The sequence below is a fragment of the Leptopilina boulardi genome, unplaced genomic scaffold (genome assembly GCF_019393585.1).
Source record: "Leptopilina boulardi isolate dan_hultmark-lab unplaced genomic scaffold, ZJU_Lbou_2.1 LbouV2_31, whole genome shotgun sequence".
Taxonomy (NCBI): Eukaryota; Metazoa; Arthropoda; class Insecta; order Hymenoptera; family Figitidae; genus Leptopilina; species Leptopilina boulardi.
Genome location: NW_026137874.1, coordinates 1,931,323 through 1,950,750, shown reverse-complemented (window position 1 = coordinate 1,950,750; position 19,428 = coordinate 1,931,323). Strand labels below are relative to the sequence as shown.

Here is a 19,428-nt window from a genome sequence, read left to right as displayed (position 1 = left end):
AAAAAATTGTGTTTCACATAGCTAAAATACCATTAGTATGATTCATTCAATTTTTTTTTTTGGACTACATTTGTATATAATATACATAAATAATTTTTTTTAACCCGCTTTCTCTATCTGCTATTAAATCATAAAAGTGATAAGATAAAATGATCCAGAAATTTTTCAATAAATATCAAGATGATTGATTTCATGAATTTATATTTCATTTTAACTGTAAATTTATAATAAGAAACAAAATATGTTATTTGAAAGAGAAATAATGTATAATATTATTTTTGTTGTTTTAATTTTTTTCTGTGTCTGTAATGCCGAGGAAAGAAATAAAACAAATGGACTTTTTCATCTTCTCAGGTAAGTATTATCTCACACTTTCCATCTTAATTACCATTTAGTTTTTCACTTTGAGAACTATATATCAAAAAATGTTTCCGCAAAATTTTTTAATTTAGAAAATTAATTTTTTTTAAGTTACTTAATAAATTATTAATTATTAATTAGCTATATTTATTATTAATTACAAACTAGTATTATTAATTAAAAATTATTGATTAATTATCATTTATTAATTATACACTGAAAAAAAAATTTATTTGATTCAAATACCGGTGTATTTGGTTATTATCAAATAAATATTTACTTGAATCAAATATTTCTTATTTGAATCAAATAAATTTTTTTTTCAGTGTACTAAAAAAATTATATTGTATTTTATCTTATTTCTGTTAATATTTTTATTAATAGTAAATTTTTTTTTTTTAATGGTAATTTTTTATTATAGGAGAGTTGAAAGAAAAGTGATTGTCGAGGCAAACTTTAACAAATTAATAGATGAAAATTTGCCTAAAATTCGTGGCTCAATAATTGCAAGTGGCATGGATCCATTGGAAATGGATGATATGTTAATTCCAGTAACGGGTTTGGTAAGATTTTTTATTTTAAACATTTACTATTCAGTATTTAAATTTCAAATATTTAAAAAGCAAATATAAAAATTTTACTAAAATATACAAAAATATAAATATTATTATATATTATAATTTAATATTAAAAAAGTATTTAACTTCACTAATCAGAAAAAAATATGTAGAATAAAATGTAAGAAAAAAAAAATTATTTAAAAATATATACATTTAGCGAATTTGTATTCTAAGAAGAAGTTTTAATTGCTTTCGTTTTTTCATTCAAATAACGATTTATGTGATTATAAATTCTCTATTTCTTGCTCTATTAAAAAGTTAAATAACGTTTTTATTGTCTTTGGCGCACTAATTATTAAAGCTATCATTCAAGGCGACAGTTTTCGTTTACAGAAATACATAAAATAAATGAGACGGAGATTAAAATAAAAAACAATAAAAATAAAAAAAAAAAATAAATAATAATAATAAAAAAATAATAATAATAATAATAATAATAATAAAATAATAATAATTTTTTTAGATTCTTTTTTTTATATTTTATTTTATTTAAAGTAAACGTTACTATTTCAATTATTAAATGAACAAACTCTCGTATTGGAGTAAGTTTTTAGTCTAGTGGTTAAGCTGTCGACTTGCGAGCGTTAAGGTCGTGGGTTCGATTCCCGGCGCTGGGAGAATTTTCTCTTATTTATAAAAAATTTTTAATTTAAAGCTACAATAGATCGCAGCTACAATTGTATTGTAAATTACAATTGTTAAGAATAAAAAAAATATATATTAGTTTCAAGTACTTACAGTTGGTAGTGGTAATTTCAATTTTAATTCAAGTCATCGAGTATAATTTTCAAGTAATGATGATTCCAGTTTTTCCATCAGTATTTGTTTCTGTAAAAAAAATTGTAAATTAATAATTAATTTTAAATATAGAAACAATCGGTGACATATAGTTTCAAGTGAAAATATAAATGTAAAAAATATTTTTTTTGTCTATTTGTTTATGTATATATTATATTTTACTATATATTTTTTTAACCTATTTTATTTATTTTTCACACATCAGCCGGGAATTTTCAAAGGAAAAATGGCTTTAACCGACGGTTGGCTTCAACAATTGTCACACATTGAACGAATTGGAAATTCACGCATGTGTTATTCAGATAGGAAACTATCGATAGAAATGAATTTAGGATGGCAAAATTTGTCGGTAAGGAATATATATATATATGCTCTTTTAAATATTTCTTATTTTTCAATTATTATTACATTTTCTCTTCCACATATCATAGTTCGATTATCGATATCTCTTTGAGTATTTGTTATACAAAAGAAAAGGAAATATTCATGGAGTTGTGACCCAGGCAGATATCTATTTTAAAATGATTGTGGACTTTGAAACAACACAAATTATATTAGAAAAAGTGAAATTCAAAAATTCTGGGTAAAAATTTACTTTTTATTTATTAATATAATTTTATTAAAAATTTCAACAAAAAAAAAATATGATATCAAAATTTTATCGTATAATTATATAAATGTTTCGTGATATATGAATAGTATTTTTAATTTAGATTGAGATTATATCATGCATCCAAAGTACAAATTTTATAAATGTGAAAAATTCTTTTTATATATATCTTTCTATATATTTTCCAGTAAATACGACTTGCAATTTGAAGGACATATTACAGATACAATTCTCAATACTGTGGTTAAGGTTGTAACGAATTTTTCAAAAGATTTTATCACACGGAAATTGCAAAAAATTTTTCACACTATTGCCGAATTAGAAATTAAGGAATTAAATAAAAATCTTAAAGAAATCCTTGGAAGTTATAATAATTTTTGATTATAAAATTATATATAATGTATTATATATTAAAATAAAAAATCAAATTATTGTGATATTTCTTATATACTATATATTCGAATGTGATATTATTTTCCCTATAAGAATTAAATATGAATGGAATATTTGGAGAGAAATGATGTATAGTGTGTAATTAATGCAAAATACTGTTAAATGCAGATTTATCCAGGTGGGAATGGTGATTACACATGCTGTGTAGATATTGGTCAGTGTTTAGAGGAATTGATTTGGTTCACATCAACCTTCGAATATGATGTATATGCACATATATATATATAATAATATATCCGAGTGTGAGTTTAACATACAACTAAATATAGTGTTCCGCATTTGTCACCTGCTTTGATCACTCATGCGACGAAACATTCAGGTCACGTTTGGAACATAATTGTCAATTGCATATAATAACTTCATTTCCTCAACTCATCTTATCCTCCCCTCTATTCTATTTTACATCTATCCGCAACTACTCAAGTGGTCTATTTCCGAAATCTAATATCACTTTCATTACGTGCACAAGATTCTCCAATAATTCACCATGTCCAATTTCCACCCTAAACAATTGATCTTCATCATTTAGATATACATAATATTGTGTTCGATATGCGGTGGGACAGAGAACAAAATATTAAACTTTTTTTTATTTGCCTTTTATGAATCTTTCAAGGACCTATATTTTTGTCAAATTTTGAAACTGTTTTAAATTCCTAAAGTTGTTATAATTGTCAATTATAGTTTTTTTTTTAATAAACAAATGTTACTAGCGAAAAATCAACAAATGTTTTAAAGTGTGTATTAATTATTTTATTTATTTATTTGAGAAATGCAGTGGAGAAAATGAAAAAGCATATAATATGTATATAACAGAAGTAGATTGTGTTTACTGCGAAAGAGGAGGTGAGGTCATGTTGATTAAAGGAAAATATTAACTAAAGACTTTCCTTGCCTTCCGGCTCGTGTAAATATAAATCTGTAATTTAGCAGTAGTATAATGAAGTTAGTATCACACTAAGTTACATATTATAGAATAGTGAGATACTCGAAAACTTTGTTTTAGTTTATTCTCTTTCACCCTTTGTCCGTAAATATAACTTTTATATGCAAACCAAGATTCAAATATAAACCATGTAACATCATCTTTTTCACTGATCCATTTTATTTTTATTTAAAAAAAAAAGAAAAAAATTGTTATACGAATCAAAATAAATATATTTAAATGTCTATTATATCTGTTAAATGAATGAATATAATATTCGAAAAATAAATATTTTTCTAGATTAATAATAAAAACTAAATTTTCATTAATTAAACGATGAAGATTTGCGTTCTCTGACTAATTTACTAAAGGCAATGCTCCTTAATAAGAGACCCTTTCTAATTAGAAATCTTAAACTTCTCTAGTAATTAAAGTGAATATATTTTTGAGACTATTTTCCACGAGATAATTTAAATCATAATTCAACTAAGTAATAATTATAATTTTTATTAATCAATCAATTCCGCTTGTTTAGGACAATAAATCCCATTACGTAAATAAAGTCAATTTTTTTTAAAAATATTTTAGAAAATATTTTAGAATAATTTTGCAAAATAATCAAAAATGACAAAATAAATTAAAAAATTAATGAAATGAGCATTTAATAAAAGAAAATGTTTTTTTATAAATACACAGAAAATTAAAAGGTATTAAAATAAGCTGCAACGCTTATTATTTTAATCCAATTTTGCTTATTTTAATACCAAAATAGATTAAAATAAGCAAAATTGGATTAAAATAATAAGCGTTGCAGCTTATTTTAAGGCCTTTTATAATAGAAAAAAAATATAAATAAAACATTTTTACAAATTCAGATATAGAATATAATTTTTATATTAATTAAAAGAGAAAGTATATACCGAGCTCGCGTTTTTTATATTTAAAAAGCAAATAAAAATGAAAAATTTTCTACCCTTGAACCCCCATTCAATTACGATTGCAAATGAAAGGCACTTATTGAGCAAATGTAAATTCTATTCCAGTCTTCTCGGTAGTAGTATATATATATACCACTTATAAGATATTTGGATTTTCGAAACGTTCCGGACAGGTTAAGCTAAGATTTAAATTAATTAAAAGCTTTGTTCAATGTTCTTGTTAACATGCGCCTGTTAAATTATTCAGAATTGTTTAACAATTTTTAGAGAAGAATAATTTTTTTTTTAACTGCAAAAATAAAAATTGCTAAAACATAATTTTATATATATATATAATTTATAATTTACAATAATAATAATAATAATAATAATAATAAATAAATTTATTTTTTAATTATAAAAAATAAATAAATAAAAACTCTAAATAAACCGACTTTGTTTTGCATTTAATTCTTGTGTAATTAATATTAACAAATAATTGTTAACAAAAAATGTTAGCAATTATTTGTTAATAATAATTGTTTAATGAATATATAAGTAAAGACACTAAAGAAATTTCTATTGCAATAAATGTTTATACTTATATTTTTTTGAAAAAAAGACAGTTTTAAAAAGAGAAAACATTTTAAGTCTTTGTAAGTACAGGATCAGTAGTATGAGTCTATTTTAGTCAGACAAGACGGACCGAATAAGCAATAGGATAAAGGTGGGCAGAATAATAAGGTTTTTTTTCCCCTATTTTTTATAACAATACAAAAAGTGTATTTTATTCAAAAAAAATTTTTTTTTTTATTTTTCTGATTATTTTTGTAATATTACTTCAATATTACATGTAATATTACATAAATATTACAGTGTATTATCAAATACACGCATATAGAAAAAATTTGCTGTGGCAGCGAATTATTTGCTGTGACATCAAATTACGTTAGCTAATATAGGGACAGCGAATAAATTTGCTGTGGGATCAAAAAAGTTTGCTGTGGCAGCGAATTATTTGCTGTCACATCAAATTACGTTAGCTAATATAGGGACAGCGAATAAATTTGCTGTGGGATCAAAAAAGTTTGCTGTGACAGTAAATTTTTAAAAATTAAGACTGATATTGTTTATTATAGCACATTTTTTTGTTGTTATAGTAAAAAATTTAGCTGTGGTTACTAATTTTGATAGATCTGATAGCAAACATAGCATCTGTAAGAAATTCCTTTTTTTCTGTGTAAATATAATAATTTTTATTTGAATAAATAATTTCTGTATTTGAAATAAATATATCATCTCAAATAATAAATTATTTGATACAAATAAATATTTATTTGATATAAGTAACCGATTATTTGAATCAAATAAATTTTTTTTCAGTGTGAAATAAATTTAGAAAGTAACTTTTTTTTTGAAGTTAAAAGGCGCGCTTTTTTTCAAATCTTTCGAACTATGCAGTTAGTGTCAACATACATGCATAGATAGTACTTGTAAGAAGAGAAAGAGAAATGAAAAGAGAGTTTGCTGGAAGATAAGGGGTGCATATTACGCATAGAACACAGAAGCAGAAGAGGTCGGCGGTTTGGAAGGGGGAGGGGGGGAGTTAGGGCATTCGTTTATGGGGGGGTTGGGTTTGTGTGGGGATCGCCTCCCGGGACACCTACTGCGCATTCCTTGCAATCAGCGCACATCGCGAATACGTCTGCGGGATTCAGTTCGATACCGGACGCTACAAGAGATGCGTCACTTCCGGTGCCGCTTTTCTCACGTCGCGAATTTCCGCTAAATCTCGCGGGAAAGACAGAGAAAGAGAGGTGAGAGAAAGATAATATGAAAGAGCAATCTTTCGCTACACCTGCGCGAGAATGATACCAAAACGCTCCTCAACGCGTGTGTTACCAACGTGAGGGGACATTTTCAAATTTAACACGTTGCATTTCAACCGGAACAAAAAAAAAATTGGTTTGTAAATTTATTTCTCATTTCGTTATTTTTGTTTTTTGTCGTATTCATTTTTTTTTTGACTTATCACTTTTTCAAGTTTAGTAATTGTTTAAAAAGATTTTAAATAATTGAAATAAATTTTTCAAATTTATTTTAAAATAAATATTAAATAATTTAGATTTTAAAAAATATAAAGAAATTTTCAAAAATATATTTTAAATAAATCTTTAAATTGGCTTTAAATAAATTTTAAATCAGATTTCAAAAGATGTTTAAAATAAATTTTAAATAAATTTAAAAATATTTTATCAAAGGAATAAATTTCAATTTAAAATGACGTCAGTCTGTTAAAGAAAAACGGTGAAAAAAAAATTATAAAGGGTGAAAAAATATCAGTATTGAAAAAATGTTGATGTAAAAAAAAAAAAAAAAAAAAAAAAAGATAATTATAAACTGGTACAGTCATGTTTACTTGATTTATTCTGGTAAACTTTACTGAATATCCTATATGTTATTCTTATTTATATACATAAATAATTTCACTGCATTTTACAAAACTTTCTCTGTTACATTAAACTTTAAAGTTAAAAAAAAGCTATTAAAGTTTTGTGCGCGAAAATTTACATGCGCCGAATAAGAAAATAATAACCTACATTATTTTTATATTAAGATTAAAGAAAAAGGTTGGTAAAATTTTCATTAAAAAAATTTTTTTAAACTATTATATAGATTAAATTTATTAATCATAAAAATTTAGATATAAAATTAATTTTAATTATAAAAAAAAGGAAAAAATATTTTTTAAATATTCGCGAGAAATAATTGTTTATTTATATTATTATAGTTTGTAGTAAGTTTTGTAATAGTTTAATATTCTTGTCAACAATTTTAAAGTTTATAGAACTTAAACTAATACAACAGAAAAGTAAAGTTAAACATTACTTATAAGTTCATAAGTTTTGTTTTTCTTTTTGTTGCCTAAATTAAGTCAATATTATTTAGTCAGGAAATTACAATGTACTGTATTTTGATTAATCTTTATCTTTACATAAAAAAAAAATTTTAATTATATCATTTATTATATTTTATATGATGAAAATATTATTATTATTATTATTATTAATATTATTATCGTAATAATTATTATTACTTTAAATTAATTAGTACATTACTAATTCGTCAGAAATAACAATTTTTATGATATATTGGTTTTTATATTAATTAAAACTTTTTATGTTTCATATGGTTATGAGTTGAGCTTACTTGCGTACTCATAAACTTATTTTTTTAAAGTACTAATTAAATTATCTATAACCAAGTTGAAGTTATTGCCCATTTCAAAGTTTACACGCTTTGGATATATACGAGATAACTTGTGAAAAATTCAAATATCAGTTTTCTGTTACAAAATTTAGAATATGTAAAAAAATTATAATAGGATACTTAATATAAAAATTCTAAATCTAAGAATATGAAAAAAAGAAGATTCAATAAAAAAAATTAAATTAAAAAAATTCTAAAGACCATATAAAATGAAAGCAAAGCAAAAAATTTTCAATTTTCAATATCCATTTATCCAACGATACTGAAGTCCATAACGTTTATGATCCAACACGATTAGAAAACAAATTTTCTTTTTTTAAGACGGAAAATTATAAAAAAATTTTTGTTTAATAATTTTGTTGATCAATAAACAATAAAAAAATATTTTTCGAAACATTATTTGCAACTTTGTTCATTTAATATTTACTTATGATTATTTATTTATTTTAAAAATATCTCTTTCCCCTTCAAGCGAAAAAAAAAATTGTTTGAAAAAAGTAACAAAAAATGTTCTCTTAAACTTATTTAGAAAATGTAATTTAAAAAATTGTATTTTTGAAAGGCCGCACACCCGCAACGAATAAAAATAAGATTCTCTATTACTATAAAAATGCCAAATTCTTGACATTGTAAGTGGACAAAAGACCATATAGACTTTGATATTATATGTACATTATATATATATAAAATGTAGGGAAAGGACGAAAACCACAATAGATTATTTTTGGATATAACTCTCAAATCAAAATTCTGACTTTACCTACATTTTTCCGAGTGACAAATTTTACAAAATGGAGAAGCTGTTTTGTATTTTTTTTTTTTTATATTAAATAAATAATTACTGCTTTGTTTTCACATAAAGAAAATATAAACTTTTTCCTTTTCTTATTTTTAAATTAAAACGTAAATCATAAAATTTGATATAACTTGACAGCGTATGATATTTCTCGTTAGATTGATCCAACTTTATTACGTGTTTATGAGAGTTCCACGAAAAACTTGTTACAAGCCGGTGAAACTTTATGGGGAAAAATACAGAAAGCTCTTCAAAAATTGCTTAAAGTTTGTAACAAAAAACTTTTGTTTTCTTTCTATAATATTATATATATATAATTTGATACTTCAAAACATAACCTATATTTTATTCCAAGACTCCTTTCTTCAAAGCGCGTTAAATATAAATATAATTTATCATGGAAAAAATGTAAAAACTTATTGGAATTTATTAAAAATAACTAAAATTATTATTAATAGATATTATTATTTAAAGAATGAAGAATAATAAATGAAGTATTTCAAAAGTTCACTTGTCAAGTTATAACCTAACTTTACGATTTCTATCCGCATTTATTATGAGGAAAGTAGAATCATTAAACGAAATAAAACCTTACCAAATATTAAAGTACTTGTCGATGAACTTTTATATTTTCATTGCACATTTTCTTTTCTTTCTTTATGATAAGTATAAAAACGATAAAAACTTTTGATTATAAAATTGACACTTTGCTGATATTCGTAATTTTTGAACTGTAGTAACATTTTTGAAGGAACATTAAATTATATATTACACTTGGAGAATATTTAAATTATCAGTAAAAATAAACGCACTCCAATAAATTTTCACATTATTCCCAAAAGGTACTCTTTAAAATAATAAACACTTATAAAAATTTTTCACCTTATTAGGTTAAGAGTACAGTCACGTGAAACAGATTAGAGAATTAGGAGAATAGACTTTAACCAATGAAAATTTAATATCTCGCGGAGGAAGATGTAACTTTACCGTAATACAGTGCATTTTGATTGATCGATGTCTGCTAATACACTAATCAGGTTTCTTTGATTGCACCCTTAATACAGGTGTTACTAATTGAATTAGGGACAACGCACAATGACATTATAAAACTTTGAAGTGAGTTAGAAAAGGACAGATATTCGTTTCCTTTTTTATTTTGTTCGCGAAAATATATTTACTATTAATTTAGATATTGTCTACAAGATTGTTATTACAATTAATAAAAAACTAGCAAAATTACACGCGCGCAAGCGCGCGTCCAACTTTAATTGCAATGGTTATTTTAAAATAATAATAATATTAATAATAATAATAATAATAATAATAATAATTCTGCATCAATGGAGTAATAAATTAATAATAGGTATATTTCTAATTTTCACGTTATCATTTATTTATACACAGAAAAAAATGAGTTTGATGTTATATAAATAAATAAATTTAAGTAAAAATTTTAAAATATAAATATTAAAATTTTAGAAATAAATATTTTTGATAAAGTCAATGTTCGATGAATTTTTTATAATCTTTCAAATTACAAAAAATTAGTTATGCTAAATATTTTTTTGTATTTTCTATAAATATTTCGTTGCAAATGAAAATTTTAAAATGTTTTTTTTTCAAAAAATTTAATTAACTGATAATTAATAAATATTAAAAAATTATGTAATCAAAAAGAAATTTAAATTAACAGAAAATTATTAATTATATTTTAAAAAGTATTAAGCAATTAAAAAATATTTAAAAATTTTGAAAAAATAAAACCTAAAAAAATTTTGTAATGTTTTAAACTTTAAACTTAAATTAAAAATTAAAATCAAATTGAAAATTTTTTAAAAAAGAAAACTATTTTTATATTGTTTATAGATAAAAAAATATAACAATTTAATAATTAATAATAAAAACAAATTAATAATAATAAATTTATGAATAATAATTTATAATAAATAATAATGAATAATGAAAAAATAATGAAAGATAAATAATAATTATAAGTTAAAATGTTCTAATTATCTGTAATAATAATCATTATATTTAAAAAAATGTATATATAATATAATAAATTTATAAATAATAATAAAAATTATATTATAATTGAAACTTTTTTTTCTATAAATACCAAGTAGGAAATATACTGGTGCTGCACACAATGAACAATATTTTTTTTTACTTTAAACTGTCACTTACAACATATGACTTAATTAATGACGATGAATAAAAATATCCGTCGTGTTAACCATAAAATATTACGAAATCAAGAATTGTCAAAATTTTAGGAAAACAAAAGGAACAAAATACGACTAACTTCAAGTGTGGACAGACGGAATGAATGAATGAATACGGAAATTATTATAGTTAATTTTTGAGGTTGTGGCCACTTAGGAATAGTAATATTAAAAAAGAAATCCCTAATTTAAAAAACTTAATGCAAATTATTTTAACTTTTAACAATTACAATTAATGATATTAATTGCATTAACATCACATTACGATGTAAATAATAATTAGTTTATTCATATTTTATACCTGGGTCGAAATGTTCTTGATGTTTAAAAGAAATTCTTTTTTCTTCTGTCCTTGAATTATCCTCTTCTTCACTGCAAAAAAGTGGGGGAAAACAATGTTGGCTACATCAAAAATTATTTGCAAAAATTTGTTGAAGCGACATAGATGTTGCGTTGAAGACATCCAAGATAGAACTGTGCGTGCGCTGTGGGGAAATTTTATTTTATAGTTCGAGCTAAGTCTGCCGCTTGGTCTGTCGTGCGCTGATTGGACCGGGCATTCACTGCCGGTAGCGCTGATTGGCTGGCGCTCTTGATGCCAACCCAAGTCTATAAATATAGGTCGTTTTTCTCCCACTACTTCAGTGGGCAGTAGACTCTTCACGACGCACCATCTGTGCTGCTTAAAAAAATACTTTTTTTTAGTTTTTATTCATTATGAGGGTTAACAACTATTTCCAGTGTTGATGAAAGTACAATTATAAATATATTTATATTTTTTCTATACATCACTACAAAAAGAATTATATGTAAAATTTTTAATTCTTCAAAGTTATATAAAACAAAAGTATTGTGATATCAAGTGGATTGATTTTATATTAAAGGATCATAAATCGAAGAAAAAAGGAATTTGTGGTTCGTATTAACCTTATTTATATTATTTAAATAAATATATACTTTTTTCAAATTAGGGAATAGTACAGACGGTACAGACATTAACTGATATCCCCATAACAGTGTCGCCATCTAGTTAGTAAATTTGGTATAGTATAGTAGCTTTTCAGTACAATTTTTGTTTCTGAATATAAACACCCCTAACCTCAAAGTTTCTGTCAATTTCAAACCTTATTGAAACTCCCGTTTTAATATCAACACACTATTGAATGAAAATGCTATTCTTTTGTGGGTCAAACCATTAACAGAAAGAGGATATGTGTCCTTACGCTGAGTCATTTATGTCGATATGATATTATATATATGACAGACAACACAAAGATAACACCAATGTGCTCGAATATTGGCTCATAATATCGTTAATGTTGATGGAGAGGGTAATATAAGAAAGGATATTATATGTATCAAGGTATTTCAAAGAGTGTGAAAATTCTGATTGATCATCTCTTGCCTTTTTATATATATACATATTCTATAGAAAGAGGGATAAGAATAAAAGTCAAAAAAAAGGAAGGGGCAGGACTAGGAGTGAACAAAATTTTCTTTAATTAATTCTATTATCTGTCAATCTTCAGTATATTTAATTTTCTCACTATATAATAATAATAATAATACAAAGAGGTTAGTGTGTGATTAATTTTATAAATTTATTATTTATATTACTATTATTTGTTATATATATAATTAATTATAAATAGTAATTTATATCAAAAAGAAATAGAAAGTAGTATATAATACGTGAATAATGATAAAAATGATGGATTGTGAATTTAAAGAGATCGCGTTGCATCGTGTCGGAAACGATTCACAGTTTCCGTCTTTTACGAACGATATTCATGAAACTTGCGGAAGTAGGTATATATATATGTATATAAAAGTACGAGAATCATCTCGGAACGTAGTCTTTCAAATAAAGTGAGCACTTTTAGTTCATGGCGTATTTAAATTCTCAGCAAGAGTTTTAGTGTCGTATATATATATATGAGTTCGTTCACGTTCGACCGATAACAGCGTCATATCAAATTTCAACCTTTTTTTTTTTTTGTTACCAAAAAAAAAGAAGTTTCTTTTTCTCCCTTCGATGTTTTAAATATTTATAAACTTGTTGAACTTTAAGAGCATTATTTCATTGATTTGATAAAAAATTCACGTTAAAACAATTTTCCAGCTGTTACCATGTTGAACTTTTTTAGAATCTAAAAATATATTATATCGATTTAAATTTTTCGAAATTTATCAAAATATTTGAAATAAAAAATATTAATAATTAGTAATTTAAAAATACAAAATATTTTAAAATAAGTTTCTATTAGCAAATTTTAATTAATTATTATTTTATCATTCGATTGATATTTTATTTTGCTTATTATTTATTATTATTATTGTTATACAATTTACCTAATTTATTATTGTTAACAAATATTTAAATATAATTTTTATATTTGCAATTAAAAAAAATATATATGCAAAGCAAAATAAATTTATCAAGAAAAATAGGTAAAGTTTAAATTAAATTAAAATTACATTCATCAAGTGAATTTCATATTTAGCACATATTTTTAATTACTGGCGCTCGCAATACTTTGAGGATTCTGACGGGAAATAAACTTTGAGAAAGTAGTTGAAACTTTTTTGATTAAAAGTACTATATTGAGGCAAAAAAAAAAAGAAGTCAAGTTTAAATGGAATTAGATTTAGAGAAGGCACTGCTTTCTTGATTCACTTTAAGAGCCAATACACGTAAATCGAGCAGATTATACACGTCTTGCATACAATTTTCAGCTGCACAACTTATTGCAAAATATATAACATCAGAGCTTAACATTTCGTAACGATTTCAATTTATTTCATTTGATGAAAAGTTTACAAATTATTTGATTTCTTACACGGAGAGAAATCTGCTGCGATTTGCGCATGAGCATGTCCATAGGAATATAGCATGGACACTTCCAAGCAAAAACCATAAGATTCCATCTGAATATCAGATGAGACTCATACAATAATACCTCGCTCACTTAGGATTTTTGCTTGAAAGCGTCTGTTACTATATTCCTAAGGACATGCTCATGCGTAAATCGCACCAGATTTCTCTCCGTGTATCTGTTAGAATAAATTTCATATATTATCTCATGCGAAATACTTGAATGCATTTTTTAATTTGCATACTAAAAAAAAAAATTTTTATTTATGCAAATAAATATTAAAAATAGAAAAAGGTAATTTAAAATATAAAATAATACAAAATAATTGTAATAATTAAAAATTCAAAAATTTTTTTGTTTAAAAAAAATAATTTTTGAAGTGTAAAAACGTAGATTACATCTATTTACGTAAAATTACAGTTTAATTATAAATTCAATATTTTTAATTTAAAAGTTTTTAAAATTGCATTCCTTTGATATAATATTTTTTTTTTATAATTGGATTTGTAATTGGATTTGTAATTTCGTTAATACTGTTGAAAATTTTGTCAAAAAGTTCGTTATTATAACAACTTTCTGAAATAAAATATGAATTGCAATTAAGTAGATACGGGGCTCATTGAAACAAGTTTTGGATTGAGTTTTAATACTTGTTGAAAATGGATTTAATTGAATCATCGATTTTCTGATTTCTTTTATTATAAAACGACAAAAGAAAATAAATTAACTTTATTATTAATTAAAAATTGCTAATAGAAACTTATTTTTAAATATTTTGTACTTTTCCTAATTACTATTTTTTGTTTCAAATATTATTTTAATAAACGAAAAATTTTGAATGAGCTTTTTAATTTCTAAATTATTAAAAAAAATTATTCAACTTAAAATCTATAAATAAATATTTATTTGTTACAAGTAAATATTATTTGGGTTTAAATAAATTTTATTTAATTTAATAAAAAATATTTTTTTACTCAGGCAAAATTTGATTAGATTATCGAAACGATTTTTTTGTTGTCAGCATCTATAAATCTTATATTTTTCTCGTGCGCGCACTTTTAGTGAATATTAAATGAAGAAGAAATCAGAGGTAATGGAAACTTTTAAAGGAGTATTTTTTTTATGTTACTAATTAAAAAAAAAAGCTCTTTAACTTTTCTACAAGGTAAATAGTATTTTATCTTCTTAACTGGTGAGTTTTTACGATTTTCCAAGGTAGATTGACTCGTAAACTGTACTTTTTAAAAGTAACTAAAAGAATTGAGAGAAATTGAGAGGAGTAAAACATTTTCTTCCTTTATATAGCAATTATTTGCCCTTTAATTCTTTTCTATTTCATTTTAATGATGTAAAGATTTAAAAATTATTTCCTCGCTGTTATATATACTTAGTAATAGTATAATATTGTAAGATGGATGGTAATTAGGTCATATATGAAATCACATATAGGGCATAAAAATTGATTTCATGGGTCACTAAAGTAGGCATATAGGTATAGGGGGTGTAATATTATTATCCCTTATACAGAATATTAGTCTACTTTTATGGCTCTTAAAATACATGTATTTAAAAGTAGATTATATTTAATATTCAGTATTATTTAGTAATTTTTAAATAAAATTAATTATTGATTCAAATAATAATTAATTATTAATTAATAGAAAATAATAATTAATTTCAGAAATTTTTTAATTTAGCGCTATTATTTATTTATATTATTTTAATCGCGGTCTGACAGACCGTGAAAGCACTAGACGTAACTTTTTAGCTTCTAGCAGTTTAAATAAAAATAATTATTTTAAAGAGAATTATATATGGAATTTTCTTCTCTTTTTTTTATATATATATATATATATTTGATAAATGACTCTTGAGGAGCATCAACTTGATATTTCACCCCCTCGTAAATGGGTTTACTTTAAGTACAGCGCGCGCCTTTTTTGGAAAAATTTCCCATCAACACTCATCGTATATATACCATTTTTACTCGACTATACCGAGTTTGTTGAACGAATAAAATGAATATCTCAAAAGATGTAAAAATCTCTGTTATACGACCGTGTACGAGGGATGAGTGCGAGAGTCAGAAAGTAGTAGTAAAAATAATGAAAATGTACTTTTCTTGAAAAAATTCAGACGATATCTTTCAACGTGGATAATATTTATATACTATATATATATATTCAAGTCACAAACTTGAAAACGTTTATACGATGTTGTTTGGCTGAATGCCGACGGGAGGAAACTAATATATTTATCATTTGATCACGTGTGTAGAAAAATTTACTTTTCGATTATTTTCAAGATTCTTCTCTTTAAAAAAAAAAATATATTTATCATCTACAAGGTGGCTATATATAAATTAGAAATCATAAACTAATTAACTTGTAATAAATTGTACCAACTTGTAATTATCACCTCATACAAACAGCTAGTACATAGCTTAATTACTCTATGATGTATAATATTAACTATATATAATCATATATATAGCTCATATTGTGCAAGTCATTATGTCATTAGTTTAATTAATATAGTTTATTAATTTATCGACCAATTTTCTTCTACTTAATGATTCCTTTCAAAATATATATAATTTCACATTAATGATGATGCATTTGATAATTTGTGATTTGATATATAAATAGGTATTAGTTTCAATTTAATTTAATTGTAATTAATGATTTAATCTATAATCTTATCTCGTGTAGAAATAATTAATTTTTTTTAAATTAAAATAATATTTAATTAAACCATGTTTAAATTATATTAATAATTAATAATTTTAATTTAAATTACTAAAAAAAAATTTGTTAATTATTTTACTTTACTTTCAGGTGTGAATTTTTCAATATATCGAAAACTGGTCAGGGCCCCTAGCAGTTTGCTGAGTAAGTACTTACATTTACAATAAAAATCCTTTGGAACATTAAAGAAAACACAGGTAAGATCATTTTAGCGTTTAAGTGATTGAATTTTAGTTAGTCGCGCGAAAGTTATTCAATTATTATTCAATTATTATTTAATAATTTTTTTAGTTGTAAAATTATAAAAAAATCTTCTGAAAGAGATTTATTCCTCTCATTTTCCTTGACATTTTAAAAAAAAGTAGACCTCAATCCGTCTATTAGAACGGAAGATATAGCAGTTTTAAATTTTTTGTTGTTATTGCAAATCTCGTAAACTAACAAATATTTTAGGCTGAAATTTACGTTAAAGATTAGTCTTACTATATATAACAAAATTCCAAAGTTTCATTGCAATCGGTTAACCTACTCCGAAAAAGTCAAAATCTCACTTGGAATCGCACATAATTTAATTATTTTATTTATTATTTGAATCAGTAAAAATTATTTAAATCCGCTGTTTTTAAAATAAATCGTACCGACAGTCAAATAAACATTTAATATAAGAAATAAATGTTTATTTGAAACGAATAAAATTTATTTAAACAAAAAAAGTATTTATTTGAACAATTTATATAAACAAATAAAAATTATTTGAAAGAAATATTTTTTTTAGCTCTGAGACAAATTTTTATTTTTTCTTCGGGTATACAACTATTAAGTAGTAAAAATTAAAAACTTTGTTTTTATTGTGTGGCAACACAATTATTGACCGTTATGTAATTTTATTGCTGTTTTACACACTAGTAACATCGTTTTATAACTGTTTTTACAGAAAAAAAAAACGAAAATTGTGTAAAAAGAAAGTTTGCTTTTATTTAAGAATTTAATTTTTTTATTTAATTCTTATATTATTAATAATAATTATTAATAATATATTTATTTAATTACCAAAAAGTTAAATTTTTTTTTTAAAGTTTCAACGAATTTTTAAAATTTGTAAAAAAAAATGAAAGTTTTATTGGAGAAAACTTTGTTTTTATTCCCTTAATCGTAAAAAAAATTTTTCCTATACTATATATATATATATATGAGAGCAATAGAATGAAACTTTTTTTTTTATAAAAAAAAAAACTATAATCCGTGGTCCTGAAAGTTCAAAGCTTTATAGAGAGCAAAAATTTGATAACTCTTGACCTATATATTTTTTTTCCAAAAATTTTATCTCCCTTGTACATAGAAAAAATATCTCTAATCTTTTAATTCAACGAGAATATTTTGATAATATTGGTATATATATTCACTAAATTTAGGAATTACATAAAAATATTTTCAAATATTATACAATGCGTAGAATTTACTCTTAATTTGAAAAAAAAAATTTCTTTTGTTACAGTCTTTGAAAAATATTATTTTTTCTTTGAATGAATTTGAGAAAAAAAGAATAAATTCTTCTTAAAATATGTCTCTGAAGATATATTTCAAAAGCAGTTTTAATGTTATTCTAGGTAAAACTAATTTTGTCATTGATTTTCTAGTTTCAAATAAAATACTATCGACTTATTACTTAACTTCACTACTGCCTCTTGAAAATTGAATTTTCTCAAAATTAGCTCGTAATTTTATTATTCTGTAATTCAGTTTTGTGCATTACAATTCTAGTTACAGTTACTTAATTGTCGTTTAGAATTGAATTATCGAATAATTGTATTCTGAGTAAGTAATTCTCATAATTGCTTCCTTGAATCTAATGAATCTTTCACTTTTTTTTTTTTTTTAAATTAAATTTTTATAAATTTCCTATTTTTAATTTCTATAAAAATTTTATTATTTATAAATAAAACAAAAATATCTTTTCTTGTCAATTCGAATAATGAAAAAATAATATTTTTTTTTAAAGAATCCTCTTATTTTGAGTATTTTTTCAAAATATTTTTCTTTTATTAAACTTTTAATGATAGGTTTTAATTAAAATAACAATTATATAATAAAAGATCAACAATAAAAAATTCTCTAATTTCTAGAAATATAATATCTGAAATAATTTTTGAATATTACAACTAAAAAGTAATTTTTATTAATCAAATTTCCTCTCTAATTGAGTTTATATTCTCATTTTGAGAAGAAAATTTAATTTAGATTCAAAAGGAAAATATTCTATTAAAAAAGGGGTAATTTATAAAAATTTATTTTCTCGTAAATTTTTATAATCTTTATATCTTTTTTTTCATCATTTGTACATTTTCAAATTAGTACGCGCAGAGATTAATGGACCAGAATAAAAAGTTATTTAGTCTATGGTAATTTACTCTTACATATATATAACATTAATTGTCCTAGTGGGAAATATATATTTCTCTAGGGACTTTTATTACGAATTTTTTTTTTTTCATCGTTAAGTACAATTTTATTGATTCGATATATCTATAGAAAATGAAGCGAACCGCAAAAGCGAAGCTACTCTCGATATATGCGAACTAAAGTAGCGCGTAAAATTACCCTAATATCACAATAATAATTAATGTTGGAATATATATGGTAATATTATTACTGTAATATTACAGTAATATTACTGTAACTTTACCCCGTAATACGAATCTTCTACGTAATATTTTTGTGATATTAAAGTAATATCTGCTACTTAGATAAAATGGATTAAATGAAATTTTTTTAAAGGTGCAAAAATTGTTAGAAAAAAAAAATGCATTACATCGTATTTGATATTATATATA

General features: G+C 23.2%; 2 protein-coding genes across 3 annotated transcripts in view; both read left to right on the top strand.

Annotated features, from left to right (window-relative positions):
- The first annotated feature begins 187 nt into the window (after positions 1 to 187).
- LOC127283170 (uncharacterized) lies at positions 188 to 2,841 on the top strand. Its single transcript, XM_051307870.1, has 5 exons — positions 188 to 354; positions 782 to 923; positions 1,984 to 2,127; positions 2,210 to 2,361; positions 2,577 to 2,841. The coding sequence occupies exons 1-5, from the start codon at positions 242 to 244 to the stop codon at positions 2,767 to 2,769; spliced, it is 744 nt and encodes a 247-aa protein (XP_051163827.1). The 5' UTR covers positions 188 to 241; the 3' UTR covers positions 2,770 to 2,841.
- An 8,789-nt stretch (positions 2,842 to 11,630) lies between these two features.
- LOC127283164 (guanylate cyclase 2D) overlaps positions 11,631 to 19,428 on the top strand; it is a 68,720-nt gene continuing 60,922 nt past the window's right edge. For both annotated transcript variants that reach the window (XM_051307855.1, XM_051307856.1), the window contains exons 1-2: positions 11,631 to 11,889; positions 16,688 to 16,741. The gene's annotated coding sequence lies outside the window, so the exon portion shown is untranslated. The remainder of the gene's footprint in view (positions 11,890 to 16,687; positions 16,742 to 19,428) is intronic.